The sequence below is a fragment of the Tenrec ecaudatus genome, chromosome 1 (genome assembly GCF_050624435.1).
Source record: "Tenrec ecaudatus isolate mTenEca1 chromosome 1, mTenEca1.hap1, whole genome shotgun sequence".
NCBI lineage: Eukaryota > Metazoa > Chordata > Mammalia > Afrosoricida > Tenrecidae > Tenrec > Tenrec ecaudatus.
In genome coordinates this window covers 88,169,121-88,189,694 of record NC_134530.1, presented here as the reverse complement: position 1 = coordinate 88,189,694, position 20,574 = coordinate 88,169,121, and the positions used below count along the sequence as shown (strand labels likewise).

The following is a 20,574-nucleotide window of genomic DNA, read 5'->3' as shown; positions in this document are numbered from 1 at the left end:
GGGACCAGTCTCTCCTGTAAACATGTCCAAAGTATGTAAGATGAAGTCTTGTCATCCTTGCCTGCCAAAAGCGTTCTGGCTATATTTCTTCCAAGGCAGATTTGTTGGTCTTTTAGCAGTCAGTCCATGGGACTTTCGATATATCTTGCCAGCAACACAATTCAAAAGCATAGATTCTTCTTTGGTTGTTCTTATTCCAATGTACAACTTTCACATGCATATAGGCCATTGAAAATGTCATGGCTTGGGTCAGGTGCACCTTCATCCTATGTGTGATTACGATGATCGGGGTGCTTTAATAGTGTTGCCAAACTAGCATAGGTGTGCATTGTCCTTCAACTAGCTTACAGTCCAGGAAGAGAGGATATTTTTAAAGGAAGATATTAACAGCAATTCAATAGAGCAAAGGCTATCTGTCAAGGTAAAGGCAAGATGCTAGAGTTCCCTTTTTTTTTGAGGACTATGGTCTATTGCTCCTTCAGAGGAGGCAGTGTGGGAACATTACGGCTCCTCAGGCACACCACAGCCGAGGCTGAATGCAGGTCCAACCTTGCTGAAAAGGGATTCCACTCCGCTCTCCATGACCAAAGGGGCGCTCTGGCTGTGCTGTGAAACTACTGTGAAGGTTAAAGAGGCTATGTATGTGACGAGACAGAGCAGGTGACCAATGATTATTAGCACAACCCGAAGAAATATTACTTGACTAACTGACTAACGAACTTCTCTAGGTAAATATGGAATATTCTGGGCATATTTTGTAACTTGTACAATAGATCACTGCTGAACCTATGTATTTAAGTATATATATATACACACATATACATATATGATGTGTACTTAATACATATATCAATATGTCTATTTTAAAAGTCATATTAGGAAGAGCTTGATGATAGAAAAACACACATATTGCTGCATGATTAACTACTGGTGCAGTTTATAATTAGCTCCTTATCGGGTTAACTGTTTGTGGAACCCTAGGACAGCCCTGGCCATTTTCAACGGTATTAATAACCGCCTCCCACTCAGACAGCAGTGCGAGGGAAAGACCCTGGCCGCAGTGCGAGTGGAAGGATGGTGGTGAGGGGTCCCATCTGAGTCGATACGGCACATGGGCAGCACACGTATGAAAAACCAACAGCACACAAACCTCCAAATTAATCATCACCCACAAGTATTTGCACAGCCTTTTCATGTTGACTGTGCGCAGTTACACAAAACGTCCCTTCCATCAGCAAACATTCAAAATCCCCCAAATTTATGAGCACTCGAGCAATTGCACTGTTTGGTTACAAATGCACTTGGAGTTGCCGTGACGCACACTCCGCCACCCCAGGTAGGATGGGCCTACACTGTCGTGAAGGAAAAGGGAAAAGGTTGGTGGGATTCAGTGGTGAAATTTAGGGGGTGGCTTTCTTTAATTACCTTCAGGGTCTCCATAACCTGAAGGGCTCAGTATCCACTATCCTAACAGGTATGATGGTAAAATACACAAAAAGCAGGGCAGATAGTGGGTCGGATTGCTACCCAGGAAATGTGTAATCCGGCCACTGTTTCTGACCACTCTGCACCACTCCTTTCCCTGTTGTCACTGTCCAGTGCTAAAGCCATTTGTAAAAGAATGCTGCGGGTTGAATGCCTGATCCCTTTCCCTCTGGTACAGGTTTATCAGGAGACAACAGGATCTTGCAAAAGGGCTTCATTTTGATTTGGGCTCTGTGGCCTCTGGGGAGGACCAAGAACCTGGAATTGTGACCAAGTGGAGCTCTTGCACAATATTCTTTCACATCTGCATTGCAAGGGGGCTTCCGATCTGGCTGCATTCATTGCCAGAGTCTCACCTCAGGATACCAGTGGTTCAGCTCTTCCGCCAACTCCAGCAGACTAGATGTCTGAAACCTTTGGGTGGCAGTAGAAGCAGGAAAGAGGCTGGGCTAGTATGTAGGGCTGGCTAAGGGGATGAGGACGAGATTGTAACAATTTTCTGCCAAATAAACCCCCAAACACCATTTCCTTCCCCAAGCAAGCCTTGCCTTTACTTTCTTAAGAACCTGCTGCAGTCATCATCCGTCCTTTCTCTCTCTGGGCCTTTGCTCAATTTTCATTCCGCTCAGAATGGCATTCCTTTTCCCTCCCACCTCACCAACCCTGGCCAACACGTCCAGCGCAGCACAAGTCCTCCCTCTGCCACTGTTGTCTGAAGGGGCCAAGAGAGGAAGGGTCACCAGAACTCAAAGAAAGAGAACCAAGCTGTAGGCGAGCGCTTAGAGGAGAGGGAGCTGCAGAAGAGACATCCTGCCCTCCTGCTTCGCAGACCTCAATTTTCTGACAGTGCCTCCCGATGCGTGGACCCAGGAAAGCAAGGAAGCAGAGGTGGGTACATACGCTGCAGCCCATCAAACCTCAGCCTCCCAGATTATTACCTGCTGGAGCAGGCAGAGAAAGTGGAAGGAGATGTGGAGTGTGGCTACTCACTGTTTGCCACACAGGCAGGGAAAGAAAAGGCATTCCAGGTAGGGGGAACAAGGGGAAGGAAAGCCCAGAGTGTTGAGAACCTGGTTCAACGCAGGGACAGAAACACCTGGTACCAATGGACTGTAGTGACAAGAGATGAGGCTTGAAATGTGGTCCAGGACCAGATCATAAAGGACCTCGTCGGCTCTGCTAAGACACTCTTACGAGGAGCCTTTGAAGCAGGGAAATGATACCGTGAGATTCTGATCTTAGGACAGTCATTCTGGATGCTGCAGGAAAGAGAAGTGTTTGTGCTAACGCCTTCTTTATATTTTTACGACTGTCCATTTGTCAGTTTGTCATCCTGAGATGGCTTATATGCAGCTTTGATGCTGGAAGCTATGACACAGGTGTTTCAAGTCCCAGTAGGGTCACTCGTGTTGAATAGTTAGCTACTGGCAGAGCTTCCAGATGAAAATAGACTAGGAAGAAAGGCATGGTGATCGATTACTGATAAACCTAGCCAACAACAACCCACGGAATCACTGAATATTATCTGAGGCCTCAATTCACAGACTCTAACATGTTACAAGGAGGGGTCGATTGTTAGAAAGGGTCATTGTGTTTGGTACCGTGCAGAACCAAAGAAGGCAAGGGAAACCCTCCAAGAGAGGATGGACACAGAGGCTGCAACGATGGATTCAGGCATCTCAACCCTTACGAAGACGGCACACGGCCAGACACCGTGTTCATTCTGTCACGCAGGGGTTGCTATAAGCTGGGCTGACTCAACAGCAACTAACCACGCTTACTATTGGCCTACATCACACAAGAGCATCACTGCTTTTTACACGTCGATGTGCGTATGTGAGTCTGCTTTGTGTGCATTTGCCTTCACCCCCTCACCCAAGGAGCCTGGAAGTCTACAGGGCCTGATTACCACCTTTGCTATCTTCTACGCCTATAGCGGCATTGACAAACGCCTAGCAGGCCCAGAGCTAAAATCAAGGTGTGGAACTATGGAGTTTACCCTGTGTGAGCTTCTAATCAATTACCTGGTCGAGGATGTACTTGGTAACGACCTCCTCATTGCTCCCGGACTCATGCTGTAGTACGAAGAACTTTCCAAGTCCGAGAGAGAGAAATTCGGGCCAGTTCCTGCAGCAATTGGTGCTGAAATAAAAGGAAAACATCAGTCAAGTTTGGGGAACAATAGATCAGTGAGCTCATAGTTCAGTGTTGTATTCAATATAGTTTCTTTTTTGGCATTTATATAAGTTTATCCGCAAGAAACAGTGATGAACTTTATGTTGACAAACATCATTTATACAAGAAGGTGTGTGTGTGTGTGTGTGTGTGTGTGTGTGTTATAAAGATTGTCACCGCCTAGGTTACAACAGTCTTGAGTGCTTTTAGCAAAAATATCTCCATGGTTGAGTCTTAGAAGTTCTTTAATGGCCAGCCCAGATTTCCCCCAGGCTTTTCTGAACTTGGCCAGATCTTGATTTTGGCATTCTGCCCCTCTGTATTTTGGAGTTCTGCTCTGAATGCTGGTGAGAGCAAGGAGCTCATCTTTGTTAGGCACCCATCCCCAAGCCCTTGCAATGAGAAATGGATGATTTTTCTTGACACTGAATCACCTCAGCAACTTGCATACACTTTAATATATTCATCTCGCCTTGTAATTTAAGGCAGGAGCTCTCGACCTCTGGCTGCAGTCCCTAGGTTGTAGTTTGCATAAAGAAAGTTTTATTGGAATGGAGTCTCACCCATTCCTACACTTGTTACCTACTTTCACAGCATCACAGCACAGATCAGTGGCCCACAAAGCAATCCATTGACTCTCTGTTGCTTTGCGGACAATGTTGCTGACCTCTGATGTAAGGGACTGCCCAAGAAAACTTTGACTCTGTGATATTCAAAGAGGACCTGTGGGAGATCTGTTTTCCCGTGTTGGTGTGAGAGGGAAGGTTACAGAAATGGGTTCATTGATAAATGTAAAGGCCCCTGGATGCAAACAGTAATGCACTCAGCTGAGAACTGGTAAGTTAAAGGTTCAACTTCACCCAGTGGTGCCTCAGAAGTAGGGCCTGGTGACCTACTTCCAAGAAAAATCAACCTTAGAAAAACCCTCTGAAGCACAGGTCAACTCTCATACACATGGGATGGCCATATGTCAGATAGACTTGATAGCAATCATTTTCTTTTTCAAATGTCTGCAATTAAACAAACAAACTGTATTGCCATTGAGTCCTATCTGATTCCTAGCGACCGCCCAGGACAAAGTAGAACTGCCCTGTGGGTTTCTGAGACTGTCCACTGTGTGGGAGCAGACAGCCTCATCTTTCTCACAGGGAGCGGGTGGTGCGCTCCAGCTCTGACCTTGGGGTTAGCAGCTCAACTCAACCCAGCACACCAAAAGGATTCCTACGTATCTATAATAAGAAATAATAATTCCTGATGCCATGAATGAGGGACTGCCATTGTTTCAACAAATGACTAGGAGTCTGTGAGGACCAAAAGTAGCCCTGGGGGCGTCGTGGTTGCATGTAAGGCCACTAACTGCAAGGTCAGCAGTTTGACCACCAGCTGCTCCATGGGAGAAAGGTGTGGCTTTTGACCCCTGTAAAGAGGTACAGTCTCGGACACTCACAGGGCAGTTTGACCCTGCCCTAGAGGGTCCTAATGAGTCAGCACTGACTACACGGCAGTGGGGTGCCTTGTTTTGGTGGCTGCCCAGATCTGTCCCAGATGAGAAAAGGACTGAAACAAAGCACACAGAAGTGGGCTCTCTGCCCAGCTCGAGGACGACAGGCTCAAAGATGTAAAGGGGCCTCAGAGAAGGAGATGGCTGGGCAACGTTCCCCAGGCAAGATGCAAGTACTCTGTGGAGAGGACAGAGGCATTCTAGGGAGAGGAAGCAGCACACACCGACGAAATAGAGCAAACCATCTCACTGACCTTCTGAGCGCTCGGTGTGGTGCCAGTTACAGCTCGTCAGGAAAGTGAGGATGGGAGAGTTACGGTCAGGTCATGGGCAGGCTGGTTGGTAGATTTCATAAGGAGCATGAATTTGAACCCAGGAGATGCCCAAATGTCTAAGCCACTAAAGTATGATCACTCTATTATACTTGAAGTTGTAACACCAGCATCTGATGCAATCCCTCATACCAGTCCATAAGCATTGTTCGAAATGGAATTGACTGTAGAGTAAGTTGTCCTCGCGAGTCAAGGGAGAACCCACCCACACAGTATGGAAGAGCTGTGATCAGATTTGCATCCACCACCTAGAATCATCCCTCTGTGTGAGGGACCGTGTGAGATCCTGGTGAGCCACCCCCCAGTCTAACAGCGGGCCACCCGGGCTTTAGTGGAACGTATGTGGCTGGTGGCTGAAGACTATCGTCAGTGAAACCACAGAGGCCATAGAGGCACCTCAACGAGACACCCTGGGCGGGGTCTAGACTCCAGGGGCAGAAAGGCGAAGGCTGAGGTAAGCTACCTGGGAGTTAGAGTGGGAACACGTGCTGGGTGTTTGAGCAGGGTACTAAGGGCGAGAGAGAAGGGACCCAGGAGGACTGCCCAGGCTACTGCTTGGTCACCTGGGGGGAGAGTGGTGCCACATGAACTATGAAAGACAGTAGGCATGGAGGGACACAATAAGGTGTGAAGCTTATTTAGATGTTTGTATTAGTACTAATAATGATACTACAATCATAACTATCATTATGTAAACAAAGTCACTACTAAACACTCAGATACTGACATGTATGGTTTGAAATTCAAATCCCTTTGTTGATGACAGGGGTTGATTGGAGAGTGGGCCTTTGGTTCCAAAACAATGTTTGGCAATGAGTGTCAACAGGGTTCTGGGGAGTAATGTTGCTAGCCATTCCCTAATTAGCTTTTTATATTAAATTTACTTACACCATTTCCCCTTTCACTCCAAGATATTTTAAGTATGACACTAGCCAGGCTGGAGGAGGTAGAGGCTAATGACTCAACTCTGGGTCTAGATCACCCGTCATTCTTATCAGCCTAGCAGGTAATTGTTGCTAGGACTGTCGGAGACTCGTGGCACAGGGAAGGAAACGCTGCCCAGGCCTGGGGCAAGCCCATGACAGAATCAGTTGCCCACCAGACCACTGTGGAAATGAGGTTTCCACTGACTGATCTTCAGAACCAGGCTTTCTTCATAATCTGGCATATAATTTCGATTTGCTTGTAAGTAGCTCAGTTAAATCCAATAGGCATGTACTAAGGCTTGGTGCCTAAAGGGAGCTTAGGCATGCAAATCTCTCATACAGAACGGTGGTCTGATCTTCCTACCAGTTTCAGAGTGGAGTTGTGACCTCAGTGGGACAGGGACGTAGCAGCCACTTCCTCACATCTTCTTCACTCACATGTGATGGGGAGTTAGAGGAGCAACCAGGAGTGGCAGGACCCAGGGCTGGAGGGAGGGAGACTTCTGAGACTCTACAGGCTTCCCTCCACCCAGTGGGATGTATCCCAAGGCACTTCTGTTTTCACACTTCAACTGTAATCTATCCAGGAAAAGAATGCTTGATTAAAATTTTTTTTGAAGAACTTTAATATATTTTACAAATTATTTCTGAAGGAAGGAGGGCAAAGGCAAGAAGTAAGGAAGAGGACCGGGGAAAGTTGCCTGGATAAAGCAATTGCCTTGGTCATACACTGCCAAGGGAGCCAAGAGGCCCGTGGAGGACACTGCATGTGCAAACATGGTTGGTCCCACCTCTTGGAGAGATGAAAACTTTAGCCTACACTTGAAGTTACACAAGCTGCCATTCAGCAGAGAAGCAACAAGTCTATGTGGAAGAAGCACACCGCAAGTGTGATCATGAGGAGTCATAGAGACCGGGTAATAGGCATTAGTAGACACATAACAAACAAACAAAAACATGTTGTTAACGAGGGGGGATAGAAGCAGAGATGGGCTACAAAGCCCATCTGTAGACAATGGAACAATACCCCCACAGAGGGGCCACAGGGAAGGGATGAGTCAACCAGGGTGCAGTAAAGTATTGATGAAGCGCACTATATTTCTCTGGTTCCTTGAGGCTTCCTCACCCCGCGCCCCACCCCCTCGCCACTACCATGACCCCAGTGCTGCTTCTCAATTTAGACTAGACCGGAACATGTGCACAGGTATAGATAAGATATGGGAGCTCATTACACACAGAATCCAGGAACAGGAGTGGGAATAGTGATACCAGAAGGGTAGGGGAAGAGGGGGAGAAGAAGAGAGAAAGGGGGAGCAATGATTGACACATAATCATACAGCCCTCTCCAGGGAGAAGAACAGAAAACTTGGGGGAAGGGAAACAGTGGTAGGTGTGAGATATGAAAATAATAACAATGTACAATGTATCAAGGGGTTATGGAGGGGTCCTGGCGGGGGGGGGGGGGGGCGAGGGGCAGGGAAGAAGCTGATACCAAGGGCTCAACAGAAAGTAAATGTCTAGAAAGGAATGAAGGCAGCATATGTACAAATATGCTTGATGTATGGTTGCTTCTCTAACATTTGCGATGTATGGATTGTGACAAGAGTTCTAAGAGTCCTCAATAAAATGGGGGGGGGGGGAGAATTTGGCCTACAAAACATCTCTTAGTTTGCCCATATTTACTTCTTGTGACCAGCAGGGGGGCCTATAATTGCCACCTATCCTGTGGCACGGGTTCTTACAGAGGGAGACAGGAAATAGCTGGGCAGAGCTGAGCTGCGACATCCAGAAGTCTCTGCTGGACTTCTGCTGGGTAACTTCAGGGCTGGGTACACTGGATTTTATGTGTTTCTTTAGTTTTGTTTTAAAAATCCCTGAGTTTCTGGAATGAGACTAGGTTCCCAAGCTGGGTTAAATAATCTTAGTAAGGCATACACCTAAACTCTGCCTTCTTCAAAAGAATCGCATCAGAAAATACCCCCTGAACTATAGCCATCCATGTGTATGTGTTACATGGAGGGCCAGTCTACTAGAATAGGCTCTGATCCAGCGATAGTCAGCAACAAGAAAAGGCTTCCTATCTGTTCCCAAAATGGGCTGCGCTGTCTCAATGTCCAGGAGCCCTGGTGGCATAGTGGGTTACTAACCACACATTCAAACCCACCAGCCTCTCAAAAGAAAAATGAGACTCTCTGTTTCCATAAAGATTTAAAGCCTCAGAAACACACAGAGCAGTTCTATTCTGCCCACAGGGTCGCCATGAGTCAGAATGACTCGCCAGCAGAGAATGTGGTTTATCTTTGGTTTCATGTCTACAATCTGGAGAACTGGAATCACCTTTGACAGGTAACTAAGAATTGAAGTGGTAGGCTTTAGGTAAATTCCTCTGGATACCTAAGTAATTATGTGTTTTGATAATTTCTTTATTCTACCCAATTTAATCCTCAAAACGACCTTCTCAGGGAAGTACACTTTCTAGATGATAAACCAATCCTAGAGTGAGATTAAATACCTTGTCCTGGATTACAGAAAATTAAGAAAGAGGCAGAGGCAGTATTAAACTTCCAGGGTGTCTGACCTTGAAACCTGTGATTTTTTTTAAATTGTATCACACTGACTGCCATCTATAACGTATACCTCAAACTTGGCATTTTTAAAGTGGTCTTCAGTGTCTTTTCCCACAAAAGAGTTACAATCTAATGGGATTATAAAATAATACCTGATCACATTTCCTTCTTTTTTTTAAAACATTTTATTAGGGGCTCATACAACTCTTATCACAATCCATATATACATCAATTGTGTAAAGCACGTCTGTACATTCTTTGCCCTCATTGTTCTCAAAGCATTTGCTCTCCACTTAAGCCCTTAGCATCAGGTCCTCTTTTTTCCCCCTCCCTCCCCGCTCCCCCTCTCTAATGATCCCTTGATAATTTATAAATTATTGTTTTGTCATATCTTGCCCTGTCCGGCACCTCCCTTCACCCCCTTTTCTGTTGTCCGTCCCCCAGGGAGGAGGTCATTCGTAGATCCTTGTAATCGGTTCCCTCTTTCCAATCCCCTCTCCCTCTACCCTCCCAGTATCACCACTCACACCCCTGGTCCTGAAGGGATCATCCGCCCTGGATTCCCTGTGCCTCCAGCTCCTATCTGCACCAGTGTACATCCTCTGCTCTATCCAGACTTGCAAGGTAGAATTCATGATAGTTGGCAGAGGCGGGGAGGGTGGGCTGCGAGGAAGCATTTAGGAACTAGAGGAAAGTTGTATTTTTCATCCGTGTTACATTGCACCTTGATTGGCTCGTCTCCTCCCCTAGGTCCCTCTGCAAGGGGATCTCTAGTGGCCGATAAATGGACTTTGGGTCTCTACTCTGCACTCCCCCTTCATTCACTCTGGTAAGATTTGTTTTTGTTCTGATGTTGCCTTATACCTCTGATCACATTTCTTTAGGAGAAACATAAATAAGGTGTTAGGGAAGTTTCCAGGAAAGTTCTAGGGAGAGCACTGGCTTATTGGGTCAGAAAAACATTTCATGGAGATTTGCCACATAAAGCCGAGTCTTCAAGCATGGTTAGGGTCGAAGAGCAGCAGAAGGGAGATGCTTCCTGGGAAACGGACAAAGTAGGTGTATGAACTTGGGAGGTAGGAAGTGAATGATGTACTGGATGTATGGCAGGGTCTGAGGAGAGAAGTGACAGGGTGATTGTTGAGTTTGCAGAACAGTAAGATGGCAACAGTGTCCGGAAAGGAAGGCCAAAGACCTGAGGCATCTGAATCACGCGCTGGCAGAAAATGCTGATTTTACCATGGCTGGCCAAAGGAACAAACACTTCACTCTCAGAGGAAATACAACTTGCAAGCTTCTTAGACAGGAGGCTGGGGAGCCTTTGACTCACTCACTTTGCACCTTCGATGGGGAGATGCCAATCACGAGGAAAGGGCATGAGAGTTGGTAATGTAGAGGCCAATGACAACAGGGAACCACTCGCTGAGATGGGGTGTCACAATAACCACAGCACTGTCCCCTCCCCCTACACCAATGGTCGTGCTGCTGCTCAGGATTGGGCAGTCTTTATTCTGTTATTCTCATGGTCTCCAGGAGCCAGAGCTGACGACGGAACAACCACACCATCCAGAAGGCACTAAGGAGGCTGAAGACAGTGGTGGTGGAGAAACCAGTTTGAGGGTTGATGCAGGGGCCCTGGCAAGAGACTTAGTTTAGAAACCTAACCCAAGCTGTGGAAACTGAAGATGGAATTTTCACAACTGAGATCTATCCCGTCTTTTTCAATGTGAAACAGGCATGGAGGGCCTGCTTCAAACTGTGTGCTAGACCCTTACACAGATAAACAAGTGGCAATATCCGCCTAACGCAGACTTTCCTACAATGCATACAACACAAAACACCTCTTAATTAGCAATGGATTGTCTTGTTTTCCCTCCTTTTGCAAATTGGGAAATTAAAGGAGTTTAATGTTGCCCAATGTCACTTAAGTTCTGGTCTGCCCATGCTGAGGCTACAGGTTAACTGCCGTCTGACGGTTAAAGAGCAAGTATAGCCACAGCTGGCCCAAACAGGGGATGTTAAGAAGGGGTGGGACACACCACAACACTTCCTGTCTGTTCCAAACTTGCTATCACTCTATTTGTACCTTATCTTTCTTTAACTATCTCACCGGGTCATACTTTTCGCCTTGACTAGGCAGAGGGCACACTGAATACTCGACAGATAGACATCATGGGGCATGGAACTGGGGGAGATTGTCTGCAGACCCAGCCCTGGCACGAACCACTGGTGTGACTTGGTTAAAACTCTCCGTGCATCATTCCAATAGCAAATATAATAATAATGAAAAAGCCACCATCATGAGTGGCTGCCCACCATGGCAACCACCCCACTACCAACATCATCATCAGATCCATCACAGTGATAAGAAACGTTATTTATTAAACCAAACAAAGGAGTCCTTTGGTGGCAAAATGGTTAAGGTTGGTGGTTCAAACCCACCCAGAGGTGCCTTGGACAACAGGTCGAGAGAGCTGATGCTGAGAGGTCCCAGCACTGAGAGCCCCGCGGAGCACAGTTCTAACATGGGGAGTTTGCATGAGTCAGGAAAGGCTTGAAGACAACTAACAACAACTAACCTCTATGAAGCCCTGTTTCTGGGCCAGATGAACCAAGTGTTTTAATCACACCATCCCATTTCAGTCTCACACCACCACTGGGAAGAACGGACGCATGTTCGAGGGTCATTAACTGTGAATTCCGAGAAACCTACAGCCTCTTTTGTGTTCCTAAATAGCCCACCAGGGTTGTGAGCAGTCGAGGATGAAGAAACCCACTTTGAATGAAGAAGAGTAACTATTCCTCCAACTGCCCTTGGAAGAGCCCTGAGAGTGCTATGGGATAAACAATAGGACCGATAAGCCCAATGTCAGTAGCTCAAACCCACCAACAGCAAGGTGGGAGCAAGATGAGGCAGTCCACTCCTATAAGATGGACAACCTTGGAAACTCGAGTTAGCCTCTCTCTGAGTCAGAATCAGCTCCGAGGGAGTGGGGGTGGGTTTGGTTTTAAGGAGCCCTGGTTTTTCAATGGTTAGAACCCACTCAGCAATTCTAGGGCAGAAAGTTCTGGTCATCTGCTTCCACGAAGATTACAAGGAAACAAAGTTAAACGACTCTTTGGAGTGGTTCTGCTCTGTGGCACAAGTTTGCTCTGAGGCATAGTGGACTTGCCAGCACCCAGCAACAGCATTTGCCCTCTGAATCTTTAAACAATGCAGAATGAAGCCTAGACACGCTAGATATAGACATGAGTAGTGAGGACGGATGCCCCAGCTCCCTAAACGTGTGTGTATCAAGTCTCCACAAGTACTTCAGAATACTATTTACTACTGTAATTACTGTTTTAAAGAACTTGCAGGTTTTTCCCACCCCCAAATAAGAGTTTTCCTCCAAAGGTTAACTTTTGGAAGTTATCTCTTCAGCTGTTATTTCTAAGCCATCCACCCCTCACCCACTTCTTTCCTCCCTTGAATAGAAAGCAGTCTGTGTCATTTCTTAATGAATGGTTTGCTATTAAGGAATCATTATAGTAATGCGGGCTATTGGAAGAAAGGGGTTACTTCAGTAGCCAACCCTCTTAATGACCTGTTCTTCTGCACACATTAGTAGCTGGATAAGGTTGTGGTTACTGAATCCCTGCCATCCACCAGAGACAATCTGCTCAGGCTTGTGTTGTTGGAAAGAGCGGGTGATGGGGGAAAGATTCTACCCAAATTTCCAAAACGGGGCACTGAGTTTACAACTTGTTCAACAGGAACCAGCAGGGAGCATTGACTAAATGACCAGTGTATGCAACGTATCACAGATGGCATATGTCCTTTCAGGGGCTGCTTTCAACAAAAGGGCTCAACAAGTGTTTATTGAGCACTTCCAATGGGCTACGTGGTCCAAGAGGCTTGGGATACATCAGGCAGCAAGATACACAAGAATTCCTCCTGCCTGCCCTTGTGGGGCTACATTTTAGAGATGAACTCCGATAGTTGTGTTTCCCTCAAATTTGCTTGGCCCGGAAGCATGGTGCCCACCGCCACTGTTGGCAGTTGTCCTCAAGCAGGCCCATGACTCAGGGCAACCCCACAGGGCCCAGAATGGAACTGCTCTACAGAGTTTTCAATGCAGTAGTGTTTATGGGAACACCTTCTCAGGACATCTTCTGCTGAGCTCCTGAGTAGCTTTGAACTGCCAACCGTTAAGTCAGCAGCTGATTGCAAACTGCTGGCCCCACCTAGAGTCCCTTAATGACTAATATAAACCAAACCCACCGCCTGCCACTGAGTCAAATTCCACTCACAGAAACCTGATATGGGATTCCTGGGTCTCTAAATTTTGACAGGAACATAATCTCATCTTTCTCTCACAGAATGGCTGGTGAGTTTGAACCACTGACCTTGGCACTAAGCAGCCCAATGCTTACCTAACCACCAACCAGCTTGGCTCCTTAATAACCAGTAGGTGCCCCTCTCACAATTTTCAGGGTTTGGTACTCAATCTCCAGTTTCGCTTCCCTTATTAAGTAAGTATGAAAAAAAGAGAGAAAAGTGTTTTTCTTTTTGGATTCAAAGGTCTAATATGCTTACTAAGCTATTGGGAACTTATCCTTTAAGGAGCAGGGGTGGGGTGGGGGTGGGAAGGGTCTAACAAGGGCACACAGTTCTAAGGGCCCAGCACAATTTAATGTTGTTTTGCATTCCAGTGGCAAAGATCTTACGAGAAAGTCCATGTCGCTGGCACAAAAGGAGTGATCACGGGAAAATACTTGTTCTTTCTGTCAAAGACACAGTTATACAATGCACAATGCGACGAAACTCAAGCAAATCTGGAATCATCGTTAAAGGGAATTAACTTGGAAAGTAATTGATGGCAACAAAATTCAGCTCCTTTGTTATCTTCCTTTTACCGGAATGTGCTTCCTGAAGACTGCCTATGAGCGAGGACTCTTAGAAAGAAGAAGAAAAACAAGTATAGTGAAATTAACTCATTTTATCAATTTGTGCTCTCTGCCAGAGTTTCCTGACTGTGGCTGCGCGAGGCTGTAAAACTGATGGATTTGCATGGAAAAAGAAACCCGTGTAAGTAATTTGTGTAAGAGGTACCAGGGACGTGGACTGCTATAATTCAGATACCCTGCAAACAGCAGACTGCTGCAGTGTGAGCGGTTAGGGGTTAGAAAAATGACCACACTGCAGTCAGTCTGACTTGAATGGAAATCAATCATCGAGGTACTTTCTCTGCAGCTTCTGCACCACCATCTTCAGCAACAACCTTGCCGTGCATATTTCTGGTCTGCAAACCCAGTCCTGCTCTCCTTTTGCTACCCTTCCACTCTCAAAGGTCTGCCCAGAGGCAGGCTAGCAGGAGGGCTTTCCGACAAACGTCAGAGGCAGGGACTGCTCCGTAACCAGGATTTCCTTCCATGTGGAAATGAACTCCCTGCCATGATATGACATCAGTGCTGCTTTTTATGAAATGCAGCCGTGGGTGCCAGAAGCCAGGAGAACCCCATCCAGGCCCCTGGCAGACGCAGCCAGAGCCTTTTCACATTTCCCTAACTCATGGACTCCAGTAAAGGGATCTATGTGTTTGTGGTGGCAGATGGTAAGGGGAGGTGAATGGGAGGAATTTTTATTAATGAAAAAGAATGGATCCCTTTTATTAACCTAGGAACTATCCACTGGTAACCTTTCCCACCCCCCCTGAAATGTGTTCATTTGGGAACTTGGCTGCTATAAAAAAAGTCGTAGGCTTTAACGCTACAAGGGAAGATATGTACTCTACACAGGAAGAGCTGGCAGTTTTATCTTTGTATACGATATCGGAGTCTTCATATAATGATACATGCAATCATACATCTTCATGGGCTCAAGTTGAAACTCAGAGAGCTTGTCAATGAAAACTAGCAGAGCACCAATATCTATTGAGCAATCATTATGTGCCAGGCCATGTGGTAGGAGTTATACCCAAGCTATCTAATTGAATCCTGGTAACCTTCCTAGGAAATATGTGATCTTAGCACATTTATAAAGGTCCTCAGTGGTTCCCTTGGCTATTGTACTCAGTTACCAGCTGGCAGGCTGAGTTTATTCGGAGGTGCCTCAGAAGTAAGGCCTGGCAAAGTGTTCAGGAAAATGAATTGTTGGACGTTCTAAAAGGTTGCAGTTTTCTCTGACATGCCTCGGGCCGACATGAGTTTGGCATCTGCTCAATAAGGCTGATGCTCCTCACCTAACATTTAAAAACACAAAGACACTGATGTGGGGCCAACTGGGGTGATTAAGGCTGCACGAAGGAAGCGACAGAGAAGGGGTTGAGCCCAGTATCTCTAGAACTCTGTTCCACGAAGCAGTGGAAAACCCATATTTCTCATATCCCTGTCATTCCTTTGTGCTGTTCTCTGCCCCAAGACATACCCCTCAGTTCCTAGGAAGATGAATTTCACAAGACTTTGAAAGTAAGAAATAATTGGCACCAACCCCTGAGCTGGAAGAACGTGTACCTCATTGTCTTCCTCACTCCCTTGCGTGTACAGGTCTTGCACGCCAGGAGTGTCAGCCTGTGTTTGGCTGGTTGCAGGGTCCTGACACTGGGTCTAACAGAAAGCCACCAAACGGCAGACTGATCTCCTGCATTAGTGGCTGCTACCTTTGGGACTGAAATTGATTTTCTGCATCTTAGAGTATCATCTCGTCTTAGCTTCTGGCTGAGGTCAAATGTGGTGCTCTTTTAATACGTGATACCAGCTCAGCCAGGGGACTGTCTTCCTTGACAGGGGATGGATGTGATGGCCTAAGAGGTCTTTTCACCACAATGATCTATATACTAGGAAGGCCTTCTAGGCATAGGCCTCTTAACCATCAGTGCATTGGGACTATCTGACCACCAGCCATTAGGAAGCCCAAAGAAGCCATCAACAGAGTCCCATCCCAACAGCCTGCACACCCAGCTGTCTACAATAGCCATTCTCAATGTTTTCAGGGACCTGTTTAATTTTTGGCTACTCTATCTACTGAACCGTCGTGTGTATTACTGTGCACGCATATCAACCACATTAGTTAGGGTGCGGTATTTGAGCCCTGTATGGCTTTGCTGAGTGTTGACTCTTCCAGTCTCTTCTTACGTATGCATAGGAGGCCATCCAGGCCTGTCTTTTGACCCGAGTGAGCTTGCTCTTGTCACCACAACAGCCGCATAGTCCGACAAAGATCCCAATAGCATTGACGGAGGCAATGCAGGGTTTCTTTAGGCCTAAATATGTTTGTTTGCTTTTTTCTGTGGGCTTTTGAAAATCTCAAACCAGTGGTGGGATTCAGCCAGTTCGCAGCAGTTCTGGTGAACCAATGCCTAATTTTTGTTGTGTTTGGCCAACAGGTTGTCACACTGGCACCTGGAATCAGAGTTCTCTCTACGGTAGGTGACTGGGCAGCCACCCGATGCGGAAATCGCAAATTTACATTGTTTACTCCTTTTAACATTCATCTGCACAACAGCAGATTCTAAGCGCCGTTCCTTCTGTCCATAGGTATAAAAAAGTAAATGGAACTATGCTTGCAATATTTATTCATTTCATAAAACTCATTATACCTTTGGTGAAATATCACATTTTTACTCCCTTGCATTTGTTGCTACAGTAAACAAATGTAGAATGCAAAGAGAGAAAGTGCCAAACAACCAGAGGGTGGCCCTGTCATTCATTTCAGCTTTGTGTTACGGCCCAAATTCCCACGAGATATGCTGAGTGTCTTATGCAATTCCTGAATGTGTTCAAAGAGCTAAAAATATTGTCAGAGAAGAGAAGCTACCTGTTTCTAATATATTAACCACAATGACAATTGTCTAACTGGCCTGCCTCTAAAAGAGTTGAATTCTACTCCTACAGTGAAAAAAATGGCTAAGGATAAATCACACAGCCGGTGATGTTCAGGTGAAAGCAAAGAATATTGCAAGTGAAAATGCCAATGAAGAAGCAATATGCAAACATCTTACATAACAATTTAATTGGGGGGGTTGGTCTGGTATTATTTAATATTTTTCTTTATTATTTGAAGATCATTTATTATAAAATAATCTAATTTTGTATGCCTCTTTCATTTTTCTTATTTAAGTATTAACTATGAATAAACTACCATTTGGTATATCATTTTTTATACACTTGAAACAATCATTAGGGCAATGAACCAGTTGTTATTTGAACTCCACCACTGTTCCAAAAATGTCTTCTATTTCCCTACTGTGACCTATAAGGAGCCCTGGTAGAGCAGTGGCTAAAGCACTTGGTTGCTAACCAAAAGGTCAGCTGTTCCAACCCAGCAGGTACTCGGTGGGAGAAGGATGTGGCAGTCTGCTCTTGTACAGATGACTGCCTTGGAAACCTCAAGGGGAAGTTTGCCATGCTCCCCTGTAAGGTCACTAGGAGTCAGAATCCTCTGAACAGGTTCATGTTACACATGGGGAGGTAATATCTGCCCTTTAACAACTGAGGCTCAGAAGTATACAAATAAAGGCTTCCTTGATGCTGCATTGTCGCTAATGAGATGAGTCCCAGCAAGTTTTTGTTACAGAGAATTTCTGTGCATAAGAAAAGGGGTGTTACTTGGTGTTTGTATTTTTGCTGATGTTGTTATTGTTTTGTTGGTTTTGACTTCCTTTGTTGTTTTATTTGGCTTTGCCTGTTTTTTTACACTTATTAATGGATCTGCATGTCTATCCAGAAAAGATAGGCGGGACAAATAATTCGGAGATGAAAAGAATGGGACCAATGGTCTCAAGGGAATGTGGGAGAAAGGGAGGTGGGAGAAAGGAAATTGGGGGTGGGAGTAGGGACCAACACAGGGACAAGGGAACAACAGATGAACTAAAATCAATGGAAGGAAGGTCAGAGGAAGCCTAGTGGGGCTCAATCAAGGGAAATGTAGTAGCTAGGAATTATTAAACCCGAATGAAGGCCGAACATGATGGTGGGACAAGAGGAAAATAAAGGGAAATAGAGGAAAAACTAGGAGGCAAAGGACCTTTATAGAGGTCTAAATATAGTCATGCACATATGCAAATATATGTATATAATGAGAGGCAAGTAGAACTATGTGCTCATATCTATATGTCAAGAATAAAGGCTACAAATGGACATTGGGTCTCAACTCAAGTTATCCTTTAACACAAGAACACTGTTCTAACAGTCTGGCATTCTGTGATGCTCACCTTCTCTACAAGATTGCTGAAGACAAAATGGATGCATAAGCAAATGTGGTGAAGAAAGCTGATGGTGCCTGGCTATCAAAAGATACAGCATCTGGAGTTTTAAAGGCTTGAAGATAAACAAGCAGCCATCAAGCTGAGAAGCAACAAAGAAGCACACCAGCTTGTGTGATCATGAGGTGTCGATGGGATCTGGTATCAGGCATCTAAGACCCAGAATAAAACCATAACCAAGGTGAATGAGGTGGGGCATGGACTGGAGACCCAATACCTATCTATATACAATTGGATATCCCCTCACAGAGGGGTCACAGGGAAAAGATGAGTCAGTCAGCGTGCAGTAAAGCACCGATGAAACACACAAACTTTCCTCTAGCTCGTTGGTGCTTCCTTCACCCCACTATCATGACCTCAATTCTACAAGTTGGATTAGACCAGAGCATGCACACTGCTACAGATAAGAGCCAGCAACACGGGGTATCCGGGATAGAAACACCCCTCAGGGCCAACAAGGAAAGTACAGATACCAGGAGGATTTGGGGAAGGGCAGGGGGAGAAAGGAGGAATTGATCACAAGGATCAACTTAGAACCCCCTCCCAGGGGGACGAATAATGGAAAAGTGGGTAAGGGGCGGTGGAGGACGATGTAAGATATGGAAAAAAATAATCTATAACTTATCAAGGGTTCATGAGGGAGGGCAGAGGAGGGAGGGGGAAGAAATGGGGAGCTGTTATCAGGGGCTCAAGTGTAAAGAGAACGCTTTGAAAATGATGATGGCGGCATATGTGCAAATTACTGACACATTGGAGGAATATGGATTGTGGTAAGAGATGTAAGAACCCCCAATAAAAGTATTTTTTAAAAAGGGGAATTTTTAAAAAACTGTAGAACTAAGCATTATTTTTTTAAACTCGGATACAAATAGTCCAGGTGTGGATGGCCACTTAAAAGGCTGATGGTGGGTCAGTTTCGGGTTGAGAATTTTTAGAACATCCTGTTATCCATTGGATACAGGGAGAAAGCAATTTACAGAACAATGTAGAAAAAACAGCTTAGACTAAACAGAGGCACAAGAATTTTCCGACTTCCTGAGACAGACAATTACAAAAAATGAATTTTTACTGTAAATTCCGTGGTGGTTATATTTCAGATCATCAACGTTGTATTCAACAACTTCCTGTGTGTTACTAATCAAAGCCCTAATACGTTCCCGTTCACCTGCTCCTTGACGGCTCCTCTCCCTCTGGACGGACTACTCACTGCCCGCCTCTTCACTCAGCTAGCACCCACTGGAAAGCAGAGGGATCTGAGCTGGTACTGGCAGGCTCCTCATTCTATCAGAACTTATGAACTCTGTATAGTCACCAGAAAGTTTCTTGTAATAAACTGACGTCAGGGCATGGATTCTAATATTGGTCCTTCTTCATTTATAAACACACCTACATATTTTAAAATAAAATTGCTGATGGTGTGTGGCTAGCCACAAGGTTATCAATTCGAACCTGCCAGGTGCTCTGACGGGGGAAAAAAATGAGGCATTCTGCTCTGATAAAAGACATACAGCCTTGGAAACTCACAGGGGCAGTTCTGTCCATAGAATTGTCGTGAATAGGAATCGACTCAACGGCAATGAGTGTGGAGCAGGGTGGTGCAGTTCTTCTCTGTCCTATAGGGTCACTATGAGTCAGAATCAATTCAATGGCAGTGACTTTGGTGTTTTTTATGTTCTCATCTGTATACAATCACTATTTTATCAATTCATCCTCATATCCTTTTCAGAGATATTCATTACCATTGCCAATATTCAGACTTAGACGGGGCTCGCTGAGTAAAATGATCATTATTTATAAAGACACCACAGCTGTGTGTAGGGGGTGTTAAATATTATCTAGAGTTAGAGTTACTGTGTGGCAGAGCCTGGATTATTTCATGATGCCATGCTGCCATCTCAAATAAAAGTTCTATGAGATTCAGTCTACATAGAGAACATAGAAAAGATCAGACGCAGATGAGCCTACACGTAGAGATCATGAAACCAATTTGGGCGACAAGGTACGATGGAGTCGGCTTCTCCCTTTAGTATCACCTGTTAGTGTAAGAGGGCGAACACCCGAGCCAATTTAGCAGGAGCTTCAGCTGTGAAGAGGAGCCTTGTGATGAAGTGATGATGCAGGTTATAAGTTAGGGTGCTAACCACAGGCCAGAAGTTCAGAACCTGTAGCCACTCTGTGGGAGAAAGATGAATGAAGCCTTTCTACTGCCATAGTGTTCAAGGAGTCTTGGTGGCATAGTGGTTATGCAGTTTGGCTGCAATCTTCCAGGTCAGCAATTAGAAACCACCAGCCACTGTGCAGGAGCAAGACAGGGCTTTCTACTCCAGTCAAGAGTGACAGTCG

General features: G+C 45.5%; 1 protein-coding gene across 4 annotated transcripts in view; it reads right to left on the bottom strand.

Annotated features, from left to right (window-relative positions):
- The window catches only part of NFIA (nuclear factor I A), a 422,222-nt gene that overhangs the window by 123,065 nt on the left and 278,583 nt on the right, over nucleotides 1-20,574 (bottom strand). For all 4 annotated transcript variants that reach the window (XM_075556962.1, XM_075556953.1, XM_075556946.1 and 1 more), the window contains exon 5: nucleotides 3,510-3,627. In XM_075556962.1, the coding sequence (XP_075413077.1) occupies nucleotides 3,510-3,627 (118 nt within the window). The remainder of the gene's footprint in view (nucleotides 1-3,509; nucleotides 3,628-20,574) is intronic.